This window comes from Melanostigma gelatinosum (assembly GCF_949748355.1).
Source record: "Melanostigma gelatinosum genome assembly, chromosome: 11".
Taxonomy (NCBI): Eukaryota; Metazoa; Chordata; class Actinopteri; order Perciformes; family Zoarcidae; genus Melanostigma; species Melanostigma gelatinosum.
In genome coordinates this window covers 14,542,374-14,554,792 of record NC_136644.1, presented here as the reverse complement: position 1 = coordinate 14,554,792, position 12,419 = coordinate 14,542,374, and the positions used below count along the sequence as shown (strand labels likewise).

Below are 12,419 nucleotides of genomic sequence, written 5' to 3'. Positions count from 1 at the left end.
CAGCAGAGAAGGCCTTGCAGGCCCTGACGGCCCACCAGTGCGATAATGTATATGAGGCAAGTGACTCAATTAAATACGAACTAAACTCATTGTAGAGAGTATTGTTTTCATTATTAACTCAAAAGACTTAAATACATTCCTAAAAAATATTTATTGTGTACAATGAGACATATTAGAAACAAACAAACAAAAAATAAAGAAAACGAACCGTTACATAATCTGCCAACAAAACGTCCATAGAAATTCAGACAGATGTCATTAACAGTTTTTGAAAAGCTGACTTTGGCAGCACCTTGAAGAACAAAACGAGGACAAAGAATAACTGCAGTAACATCTCTGTCATGAACCCGACACACGCAATACAGACCTCTAGACTCTCAACTGACCATAATCAAAAGCCCTGCAGATGAGTTAAACTCTGTGATGGTGCAAACTATTGTGCAAGAACAGATATGGAGACTGATTTGTTGACCAGTGTGTTACAATACAACTTATTTTCCTCCTCATAAGAATGAATCCTGTCTCATACTAAATATAATAACATAAAAGCATTCTGATCAAGCACAAGAGATGACAAATCCAGAGCTTTAAAAGAAAATCCCTCATAGTGGGAAATAATCTACAACAAATTGTAGATGTACAGACAAGTCATTGCAGTATAAATGCTTGTGTTTCTAGGGCACACCTCACACCAGTGTTTGCTTTAAACAAATGCCTCAAAAAGGGAGGCAACACAGAGAAGAACATGTTTTCATGATCAGGTTACAGTCAATAATGCCACATCTTCATACACTTTAAAATCACAATATACAGTACTTTCTAAGAGCCTATCACCCAGTTACTTATAGGTATCATATATACATACTTATGTTTGCAAAAATATGAATCAAAATCATGTTATAAAAAAGCCCTTTTAGCAGTTCCTATTATTTTAATATTTGATGCGTTTCCTCTCTGCTCTATCCTCTGCTTTACCACAGGTCAGGCTCCACCCAGACAATCTTCTTCTGCTCCCGCCAGATGACGGTGCGCAGGTTGGTCAGCAGGGAGGTCTGGTCACACCAGGAGTCCTGAGCCACGTTGTGATACAGACAGGGCAGCTTGTCCAGCAGCGGCTCCTCGCTCCTCGAGCACGCCAACAGCTGCTCCTCCGACTGGCTGTGGCGCTGCAGCTTTGACCTGGGAATGTAGGAGGAATGAACGAAATACATAAAGATGAGATAAAGATAATTTCTCATCTATTTTTACAATGTGACAATATATTACTTTCAAGCTACAATTGAGTTAAGCTATTCCGTTCTCTAAAACGTCAGCATTGAACAGCAGGTTATGATGTCAGTCCTTGAGAACATGAGCTGTGCACATAGTTTGAGTTGTCAACTACGGGGTTTGAAGAGGTAGACATATCAGTTATTCCAGAGACAGAACACATTGTAGCCACAGGAGGACACACAACTATTTGTAACTATTTTGTTTGCTTCAGTGGAAAGACTGAAGGCTGGTCACAAGACGTTTAAGCTTGTATGTTCAGGAAGTTAAATATCATCAAGGAAACGTAGGATGGAAGTAAATGACAATGTCACTACTGGAAGACCCTGATGATATCTCACAGTGCATTCCAAGGCTATGGCAGATGTAAGTGAGTTCATCAAATTTCACCCAAGTCAACATTTACGTGCTTATAGTGATCATCTGAATGTGATATAAGAGTCATGAGCAACAAGGTGAGCCCTGTCAGCATTTGTAAAAAGAAGAAGAAGAAGAAGAAGAAGAAGAAGAAGAAGAAGAAGAAGAAGAAGAAGAAGAAGAAGAAGAAGAAGAAGAAGGATGGTTTACCTCAGTTTCCGTGCACTACGTGCAGACTGGCCAATGAAGATGATGATAGGGAAGATCTTGGCCCGGTGCAGCCGACGCACACAGTCCAGCCCCAATGGCAGCACACAGTGAATCCCCTGTAGGGTGAGGAGACGAATACATGCAATATGAATTTACTAAATAAACAACATGCTGTACTGCAGAAGAGGGCCGTGCCTTATGAGCTTGTTGCTGCAGATTTATGAAAGTCATGGATTACAGTCTGGACTAAATTGGTGAAACAAACAAGCATTCAACACTTACATCCCTTGAGCCCCACCACTAGTGTTGCAAAAACATTTTTTGTTTGCTTAAAATGGCTTGAAACTAAACTCCCCGTCAACCCCATTCTTCACTTTTTGAGGTCCCAACCTCGAATGAAACTATCCAAATATAAGATCACTTCTGTGTTTTCAATGTTCTGACCTTCTCCATGACTCTCTCGACACTCTGCAGGGTGTAGCAGCAGCTTCTTCCCTGCTCACACTCCTCCAGGATCTCAGACCTCTGCAGCTGGGCTGCATGCTCGCTGGAGCTCAGCACCTCTATAAAGTAGGTATGTGGGGAGGGAGGGAGAGGGGGAGTCAAAAAAGTAAGGCATGAAGTGATGATATATGTCATCTGATAAGATCATGAAAGAAATATTTATATTTTCATCACTATAGATCAAACTTTACATGAAGACATGGCGTCTTTACCTTTAGTAGTGAGATTATCTTTAATTCATATTGTACATTATCTGAAACCTTTATCATTTTCTGCAGCATGCCGTGTCTTTTTGTTCTTTAAATACACTAGTCCTTGCAATGATTAAAAACTTCCCACAAAGATCATTACATTTTCATTTCACCTTATCATTGCAGGAAATACTGGCAAACATGTACTGTCTTCATAGCCTCTGTTATTCTTATCACTATTTATTCACAACGTTTATTTCCTTCCTGGTTTGCAGCAACAGACAAACATGTGATCTGTCAAGTCAAACAGACCTATCTGTCAGCACAGGAAAAGTGCTTCCCTCCTCTGTATCTAAAATCTTCAATGACAAATGCTCCAGCGGAAACAGATAATGAAATATAAATGCAATGCATACGACAACACTGTATTTCTCACCAGGCTCACAGAGCTGGAAGCCCTGCCAGTCTGCCATCTTCTTGTTCAGGATGTGTCCCAGGATGGTGGGCAGCAGCAGGACAGGCCTGCAGACGGGTGGGAAGTGCGGTGTGACCGGGCTGTAGGGCATGAGGGTTAGACAACTTCTGGGTGCAGATGTATCCCCTATATACGAAAGAATATAAAGAAAAAGGTTAAATGTTTTCATTCAAAAACATCCAGAAATGTTCAGCAAACCGCAGATTCAAGAAGCAATAAAGCAAGATATTGTACTTTTGTGTCTTTGCTGCTGCTGAAGGCTATTGTACCTGATTCTGCGCTCTTGGTATTTTCCTCCTCCACACTGACCCAAAGTGGGTTCCTGCCCTGGCGCCCTGTGCCGACAATCCTCACTGCCTTCTGCTTCTTCCGGGCCACCAAACGCCCAGCCTGGTGAGTGAGAGGAATATTCCCAAAAGTAAGTACACTGTGAAATTTTGGATAGGAACGCTGGGTGACAGTATTTGAGATAATTCTTACCTTTTGAGACTTCTTTGTCTGAAAGCTCATGTCTTCAATTGCTCTAATCAGAAGTCGCTGTGCCCTGTGCCATCAGAAAATCATTCAAATTAACATTGAAAGCACTGTGAGCGGTAAGTATTCTGGGGATTCTGACTCTCTACCTCCTGTATGGTGGCTGACAAAAAACTGATCTGATACCGCACCTCTCATTCCTATATTCCATATCAGCGTACCAACCTGTAATAGTTGGGTACGCTTCCACTCTGGAGGTCCAGCAGCTGACAGGGGTGAACTTGGCTGGCGTGCCATGAGTCCTCAGCGCCAGCAGGGCGCGTGTTGGTTACATGAAGAATGTCGTTGCAGGACACAGCCAGGGTCCAGTTAGGGCCAGCAGGGAGAGACAAGTTAACACGTACGTAGAAGGAGTCTCCGGATGATGTCGCACTGCTCTGCAGCTGCTGCAGCAGCGCCTCATAGTCTAAACAGGAAGAAGGATATTGTATACATTATTTACGTATTATGTAATCTATAAAGTCTTCAATTGTACACTGTGACTTTGCGTGTAGTGATATTAGCTCCACTGTCCAATTCAGGTTTAATAATTGAACATGCTGTAACTACCAGCCAAAGAGTTAAAGGAAGAGTTGACCATCTTATGTTCATGTATTAGTTTCCTCATGTGGCAGCTGGCCATCCCTTTAATCTCAAGAGAAACAATCTACTTCCTGAAGGCCTCATAACAGCTGAAGCCATAAACTTGTATTGCCAGCTGATCCCAATATACAGTCACTGTGATTTGTTATCAAACAGTCCTGCCTTATCACTGTGCTCTCGCATGTGTGTGTGTGTTTACATATGTTTGTGTGCAAAAACTTTTTTTATTGAAAATGAAAAGTGAAGAAATGCATTCTTTTGTTGCTGTTTTTCTTTTCCATTATTATGTAATTTCATGATCCTGGAATCACAGCATGAACACTAATTGTCACAAAGCAAAATGCCAATTTTGCTCATTGAGGATAACATGAATTTATCTGAAGAAAGTCTTGGGTCATGTGAAGTCATGGGAAATGTAGTCTGATATGAATTATTTTATGATAAAAAGGTACTATTTGGGCTTCAAGAACGGATATTTATGACGGGGTCGGATGCAACAAAATCAACAAAATGTCTAGAAATCATTCATGATGATACATACAATCGTGTTTACAAGGGGCTAACAGGGTTTTATGTACATGCTGTGGGACATACCATCTTGCCTAGGCCGGAGGGAGAGGTGACAGAGGCCTGTGACCTGGCCAAGAGCCCACATAGCTTCCTCTAAAGTGGAATCTTCCAGCACCATTCTCAGAGCCTTCTGGTTCTGCTCGTACTTCACCTGCAGACCAGCAATATTATGAGAAACGCCTTCACAGTAGGCAGAATGATGAGAATTAGTGTTCAGAAACACACTTCAACCCACCTCCACTATCTGTGCCCCAGGGCTGATGCCAACAGTATGGGCAGCTGTGCCTTCTGTCACCTGGTGCACAAACACTCCGGTCTTATTGCCTCCCACCACTGCCAGCTGTCCGAGCAGTGCTTCCCCCTGGAGGGAAATGCTGAGGACACGGCCGTTGACACGAATTGCTTTCTGACGACAACGCATCAGGAATGGAGGGACTGAGGTTCTTGACAGGCTGGTGAGAGAGAAATGAAGAGATGAGAAAAGGATCAAACATTTTGATTCAAAGGATTCAAGGTCTGATTCACAAAAGATATTCCCCTCATGATATTACAATGAAAACAATGTTTTGCAGATGAGTGGAATTAGCCATTTTATTTGCATCTGTTTGTAATTATACATGTGGCAAGGTACAAGGGGTGAGAGTCATCTAACTTTTCTCTGTTCATACATTATTTGATTGATACATTACAGAGTTTTTTGAGATCCCACCGCAGCAGAAATGAGAAGTGTGTCTATAATAAGTGTTGCACTTTGAGCAATTATGCAGAGCAGCGTAACTTTATTATCTAAATCATATCTTTTCAAAACTCACATTTTTTTAATGAGATGTCATTGCATCTTGTCAGTGACTGCATCCCACAATAGATGATTCAATCTAAGTTTGTAAACGGGCATGTTGTGTTTAATAAACCAGTGCTGATTAATCATTTATTCATCTCCTATATCTTTACACTCTACACAAAAATGCCATAATGTCATAGGTCATATTTATAGTGTTGTGGATTGTCTCACCCATCCATGCTGGAGTCATTAGAAGGGGAAAGCCTGGGCTTGTGCTTGTCGTCACTCTCCGCTAAACAAAAGAGAGGCAGTTTAATGATTTGGCATCAGGGCTGTGTGTGTGTGTGAGAGTTAATGTGTCACCTTACAGCCCTGGCAAAGGTTCAACATTGAACAATAGTAAGTGAAAGTCCAGCCAAACTACAGCAAACCACCAACCCGTCCACCCAAAAATACTCTGTATCTTTTCTATACACACCACTGGGGATAAGCACAAAGTCGTCCAATAGAGATTCAGTCTCCACTGCTTCCAAGCTGCAAGAGAACAAAAAAGACAAAAGATACATGAACTCCACTATCAGATTTCTCTCAGTCTGTTACTGTCTTTCACATACAAACATGTACACTAATGCTGACAATGTTGACATATGTACTGCATACAGAGCTTACTTTAATACTAATGTGAGATACTCATCTGCCATGCTTCGACCCAGAGACATTGGTTGGCAGGAATAATTAGGAATAATTATAAAGGAAAAGCTACATTTTCTGGCAGCACTTTGAACACGGAAATAATAAAGTTCTTGAGCAGAAATACAATAATTGAGGAATGTGAGTCTGTACAAAAAACGACGAACTCTATTCACAGTGTGTTCTTACTGTGCACCCAACACCCTCTGCCTGCTTTTGTTTTTTCCTAGTTAAACCCCTCATATTCCTGTTAATTGATAATCCACCCCAAGCTGGATGCCTTGACGTTAACAGAAAGGAATGCAGCGCTCAATAACACCTTAAAGTTATCCTTCCTGGTAGGTGTCCTGCCAACAGCCTCGACAGTTGGAACTAATGATGTAAAAAGCATGAACACAAACTCACAGTAACATGTGGATGAACCTGGAAACACACACCTGCTGTCTGCATACAGAGCTTCCTCCCTTCGGAGGAGAGACTCTCGACTGGGGGGCTCCACGTTTCGGGATCGGACACTATTTGCATCTTCGCACTGTACACATACACACAAATTGATACACATGACATATGTACACAGAAATATGAATTCTTAAATATATAAAAATGTGTAATAATCAAGATTATTTTGAAATCAATAAAAATTAGTAAAAAATGTCAATACAGGCGCCAACAATATATATCCCAAAATATTTGTTCAATGCCTTACTTTGAGAAATACAAACTTTTTTTTCATTTTGAAAAATATGTCCAAATTGTTAATATATTACCAATTAATATTGCTTTAAAGGATTAGGCAGACTTTATTCCATATTCTTCTTATTCTCAACAAATCTAAAACAGCTAGGCATTATAGCGACTGTCCGTCAAACAGGTGTAAATAGTGTACTTGTTGGGGAACGATTATTATTCATCATAAATTACAGTTCACCATCATCATACAGATCATCATAATGGAGGACCATGTCACACAGTGCAACCGTGTGGAAAAGATGGAGCTCTAAGATTATCAGACTTAGGCTGTGAACAATTAGAAAAGTATGCACTATTACCACCCTTATTCTTTAACAAATGCACCTGTACAAGAACTTGAACTAAATAGTAAATTAAACAAAAGCAAAATACGTGACACTCGATCATTGATCAAAAATAATTGTTCAATACCCAGTCCTAATAAAATAATTGTGGATAATCTCAATTACACACACACACACACACACACACACACACACACACACACACACACACACACACACACACACACACACACACACACACACACACACACACACACACACACACACACCTCTGAATTGAAGGCACATGGATTGATTGCATCCATGCGGCAAAGTCTTTTTCTATTGGGGATTCTGGGTGGGGATATTGGGGATTCTTCAAAGCTGGATCTCGGGCTCTCCCAGTCCTCCTCCGTCTCCTTTGACAAAAACACAAAATAACATGATTATTTCTGTACGTGTTGTGTTGATGTGTATGCGGATATGTCTTGTCTGACTCACCACATCACAACTCCGCCATTGTTGTTCTCTGGGGCTGCGTTGGGCCTGCACGCTGAAGACTTGCTCTTGGAGCTCAACCAGCTGACACCTCAGGGTGTCCTTCTCAGCCAAGATGCGGGCAATCATGGTCTGGGCCTCGTCTCTGGACAGGTACGCCTAGAAGCATTGGGAATCGTTCATAATTAGTTTACAAACCTTTTGTTACACAAAAAGAACTGTGCACAGGCACGCCTTGTAAACACAAGGCGTGTTTAAGCCTCATGGAGCCTCACGCGCCACCTGTAACTCAGAATGTGGATATGCACATGTCTCATGAAGAATAATTAATGTGTGTCCCAGCTTCGCTGCCACAGAGACGTGTGGTATGCAGGATGTTGTCGACGTGGCGTCTGTGGCTGGGTTTCTATCTTTTCATACATTCTTGTGAAGACAAAAACTCAGGAACAATACATGATAGAAACCATGAAGCAGCAACCATGTCTCACTGTCTTGTGTTGTTGGTTACTGACAAGGGATCAAGTGTGAGCTAAAATACTCAGGTGCAAGACAAAAAGTACTTGACTGCAGGGCACAAAGGAGGTCTGCATACTGGTACGCTCAAAATACAAAGTTTGTGTGTAAGAGAAAAACTGGCATTTCTTATAGAGGCAGTAATCAACTCGGATCACCTGCTGGCCAGCAAACAGCAGGGAAAAAGAAAACCACATCAAAAGGCAATCACAGTAATCCAGAAAATAGAAATCCAGAAAAGAATATCTAAAATACAATGTTAAAGGAGCAGTGTATATCTAGTGGTAAGGTTGCAGATTGCAACCAACCGAACCCTCCTCCGCTCAACCCTCCCTTCCCAAGCGTATCAAAGAACTACGGTGGCCTTGAGGTGTTGTAAAAAAACGTGAAATGCCATCACTAGAGCCAGTGTTGTTTTGTCTGTTCTGGGCTGATGTAGAAACATGGTGGTGTAACATGGCAGACACTGTGAAGAGGACAAGCTCCATATTTAGATATAAACAGCTCATTCTAAGGTAAGGAAAACACAAAGACTCAGGTGATTATACACTAATACAATTATTATATTCCATTTCTGCTAATGGAGCCCCCTAACTCCTACAAACTGATGCTTTAATGTGACAGAACCTGAAGGTAATCATTTGGTACAAAGAAAGTGATACACAAATGTGTCTAGTTCTCAATACATTTACAGATTGATGCAGACATGTTGTTGTTGGTTACTGCACAGCTCCAGTGGAGCAGCTGGCAGCTGAGTGACCACCTGACAGTTGTCAGGGTGTGGGTGGATTGTGGATTTCATTCCTCTCAGAGGAAAATCCTCAACAATGTTTAGAAGAGACAAGTACGAAACCTGCTTTAAGATGAATCATTGCTTCGTGGTATCATCGACAGGTGAAATGTAGCAAACCACTATGTTTATGTCAGTGTAAATGTTGTTTACATTTACTTTAATACTGTGTGATGACAGGAAGAATACTAATTTGAGTAAAGGAGAGCTTAATCAATGTGCCATAAGAGATATAAATAACTACACACCTACACACAGGGAGTTACAGACAGTAAGAGCCAAGAGAACTGGTTGAATTTTGACGCTCTCCACAACAACAATGCTGACACCTGACTCCTTGACATTTCAACAGAAAACACAAAAAGCATGATGTGATGGATGCTCAGTTACAAAACAAGCCATACAAATAGAATCTAAAACAGAAATACTGCCTGGTAAACTGAAATAATGTTTTACGGCAGACAGAAAGGTTTGAGTGGCAAGACTGTTCCTTACTTGGTCTCTCTCTGCCTGCAGCTCTTTCATCTGGTTCTGGATCACAGTGCTCTTCTGCTGGTGCATGTTACAGTCCAGGGTCAGCTGCTGCACCTGGAGGCTCAGACACTCCTTTTGATCCAAGAGCTGAATGCAAAATACACACGTTAGACAAATGTAGCCTCAAATGATTTATGGATATATAATAGATGTACACAGAAACATCTGTGTTGTCTGAAATAGATAATGGTGCCTCCTAGTATTATCATTTATCAATTTCTCATTGAGTGTATAAATGTTTATTTCCTATTTTTTTTCCTTCATAAGTATGAGACGTACTCAGATTCTTATTTAATTTGAGGTTGTCCTCTGTCTAAAGGCGTTTGTGCGTCATTTGTAGCAGTGGGATAAACAAAATGTCACTTTTCATATTCCAGTAGAAGTTTCCTGAATAAGTGTGACATTTCCTGATCCATGATGACACAGGAACCCCCCCCCCCCCCCGCCCACACGCACACACACACACACACACACCACTTGTTTCTCTCTCAGCAGCTGTTCATTCTCCTCTCTGTAACACCTGAGCTGCTCTGCAAGCTCCACCTGGCTGTCTATGGCCTCAGCCAGGTCCTGGGCCAGGATGTCCTGACGAGCCTGGCAGAGACACAACAGCGACAGCAGATTAGATACAAACAGGAAGACACAACTGGCTGTTGACTCTTTCACTATTTATGTGTGGTTATGTGTTAAAGCTGTTACTATCAGCGAATACCAGAGAATGATTAAGGGAATATTCTCACTGGGTCCAGTTTTTCCGCCTTCACCAGCTGGCAGCGCAGACTTCTGACTTCTTCTTGCAGCTGTGGAGTCTCAGCAGGGGCACACCTGAGCGAGCGTCGCTTCTGGAACTCATTCTCCGTTTGTGCCTTCTGCAGCTCAGTCTGCAGCTGGTACATCTGCCACCACACAAGAACAAGAATGTCGATGGGGCTGCAACTATGATTATTTCTATACAACAATCCTCTTGTTTTTCTGAATTTATCAGTTGACAAATACAGTTTTGTCTATAAAATGTTCAAATAATTGTGACCAAACCCCAAGATATTGGACAAAAATGTTGTCTATTGTCTCACGAACAGTCCCACCATCCCCAAAGATATTTAAATGAAGACAATTATATATATATATATATATATATATATACACACACAGCAACAAATGCACACATTTGAGAAGTTATATATAACTTTTCTCTGCTTGATAAATAACTTTTAGTTTCGATAATTTAAACCTCAATTTACATCAAGCTATGATGTTCACATTTCAGTTCTTTAAGCCTTGAGATCACAGCTTTGTGTTTCAGGAAAGTGACACTCATTCCATGTATTTCTGAGTTTTTGAGTGACAAGGGTCACTGACCTGCAGGTTGAGGTCATGGAGACGTATGTTCACAGCTGATTTCTCCTCGATGGCTGCTGTGTAGCGCATGTACAAGTCACACTTCTCATCCTTCAGCTTGGTGACGTCACGTTGCAAAGAACACAAGTGTCTACGCATGTGTTCATTTTCAGACTGAAGACATCTGGACTTCTCCGCCAGCTCCATTATCTGCCTAATCTCCAACTCCAGCGAGGCACAGCTTGCGCTCTTTCTGCTAGCTTCACAACGCGCCTCCTGGAGCTCTTTCTGCATCCCTGTTACTGCTCTGACCAGATACTCTGTCAGCTCTGAGTACTTTATCAGGCCTGCGAGGAGAGCAATGCAAATAAGACGTGAAGCGAGTTACACAAACACACAATTATTCACTTAAAATACCTTATTAAAGCCACTGACCACTAAATCTAGAAGGTTCAGTGCTGGGTTTGCGTCCTGTGACTTGGGTGTACAAGTGGGAGTAGTGGATCATCAGGCTCTCCACCAAGGCCACAGCACCATTCCTCCCCTGGGTCCTCAGCAGATCCAGCATATGGCCTGTAAATGGAAGATGATAATGTAATGTTGTCATATACTTCAACCCTAACCGTTGAATCATCCAAAATGCATATGTATATATATAGCAGGCCAATACACTCTCAAACTCTTTTAGGTAGCATAACATGTTTGTTTTCTAATAACTATTAGTTTTTAGGACTGCAGTGTGGCTGGAATTTCCTCCGTCTCTTGGCAATACACTCAACAGTCAGTGTAAATAAATCCGGTGCAATAAAAGAGGAGGCAGACTATATCCTCCACAACACCATGGAAATCCAAAAAGCAACAAGTCAAGTCAGAAATCTCACTGGTTCTCATGCTGCGGTTGGTGAAGTTGTGGCAGGAGAGGATCTCATCCTCGTCCATCTCGGTGAGCACCCTGGCCTGCCTCAGGTACGGGATCAAGATGCCTGGCTGCACCCCCAAGGAGATCCGGTGGCGGTTGTCGTTTATCAGGTCCCACAATTCCTCCTCTCCCATCTCTCCAAGATCTGGACTCTCAGGAACACACTCCCCTGCCATCCTGAGTGTGTAACGTGGGTTTAAAAGAGAGATGGGTGTACGGCTAGACCAAACGGAGCAGGCACGCACCCTTTGCCGCGAAGAAAACTTCTCACTGACTCATCCCTGGAAGCACACAGAACAGCAGTCCGACTGGAAGCGCATAAGAGCCAGGCTTTCCACGCCCATTTGTTATGTCAAAACATGTGTGTGTGTTTATGTGTGGGTGTGTAGGAAAACCTGTAAGACAAGACTTCTGTGATGCGGTGCAACAAGGGACTGATTCGATGAGTGTTGGAACACACAGAGCTGAAAGCTCTCACACACATTCACATTTCAGACACAAACACTAAAAAAACATGAGTCAAGTGAGCCACACATATGTCTATTCCATTCACACTCTTGGTGGCTTCCTCAGGTTTGTTTGCTTCGAACAAATAACACAATAAACCTCTGCCTCATTTTATCAATGAGCAAAGCCAGATTTGTTTGTTGA

At 41.9% G+C, this 12,419-nt stretch overlaps 1 protein-coding gene across 1 annotated transcript; it reads right to left on the bottom strand.

The window, feature by feature from the left end:
• Positions 1–794: 794 nt before the first annotated feature.
• Positions 795–11,944, bottom strand: card14 (caspase recruitment domain family, member 14; the record flags this gene model as incomplete). The annotated part of the gene is made up of 19 exons (XM_079277990.1): positions 795–1,179; positions 1,837–1,952; positions 2,281–2,399; positions 2,968–3,132; positions 3,276–3,396; positions 3,487–3,550; positions 3,706–3,946; positions 4,717–4,843; positions 4,928–5,208; positions 5,952–6,007; positions 6,601–6,695; positions 7,467–7,595; positions 7,678–7,833; positions 9,473–9,598; positions 9,986–10,105; positions 10,252–10,407; positions 10,871–11,196; positions 11,285–11,422; positions 11,731–11,944. The coding sequence occupies 19 exons, from the start codon at positions 11,942–11,944 to the stop codon at positions 972–974; spliced, it is 2,958 nt and encodes a 985-aa protein (XP_079134116.1). The 3' UTR covers positions 795–971.
• Positions 11,945–12,419: the final 475 nt, after the last annotated feature.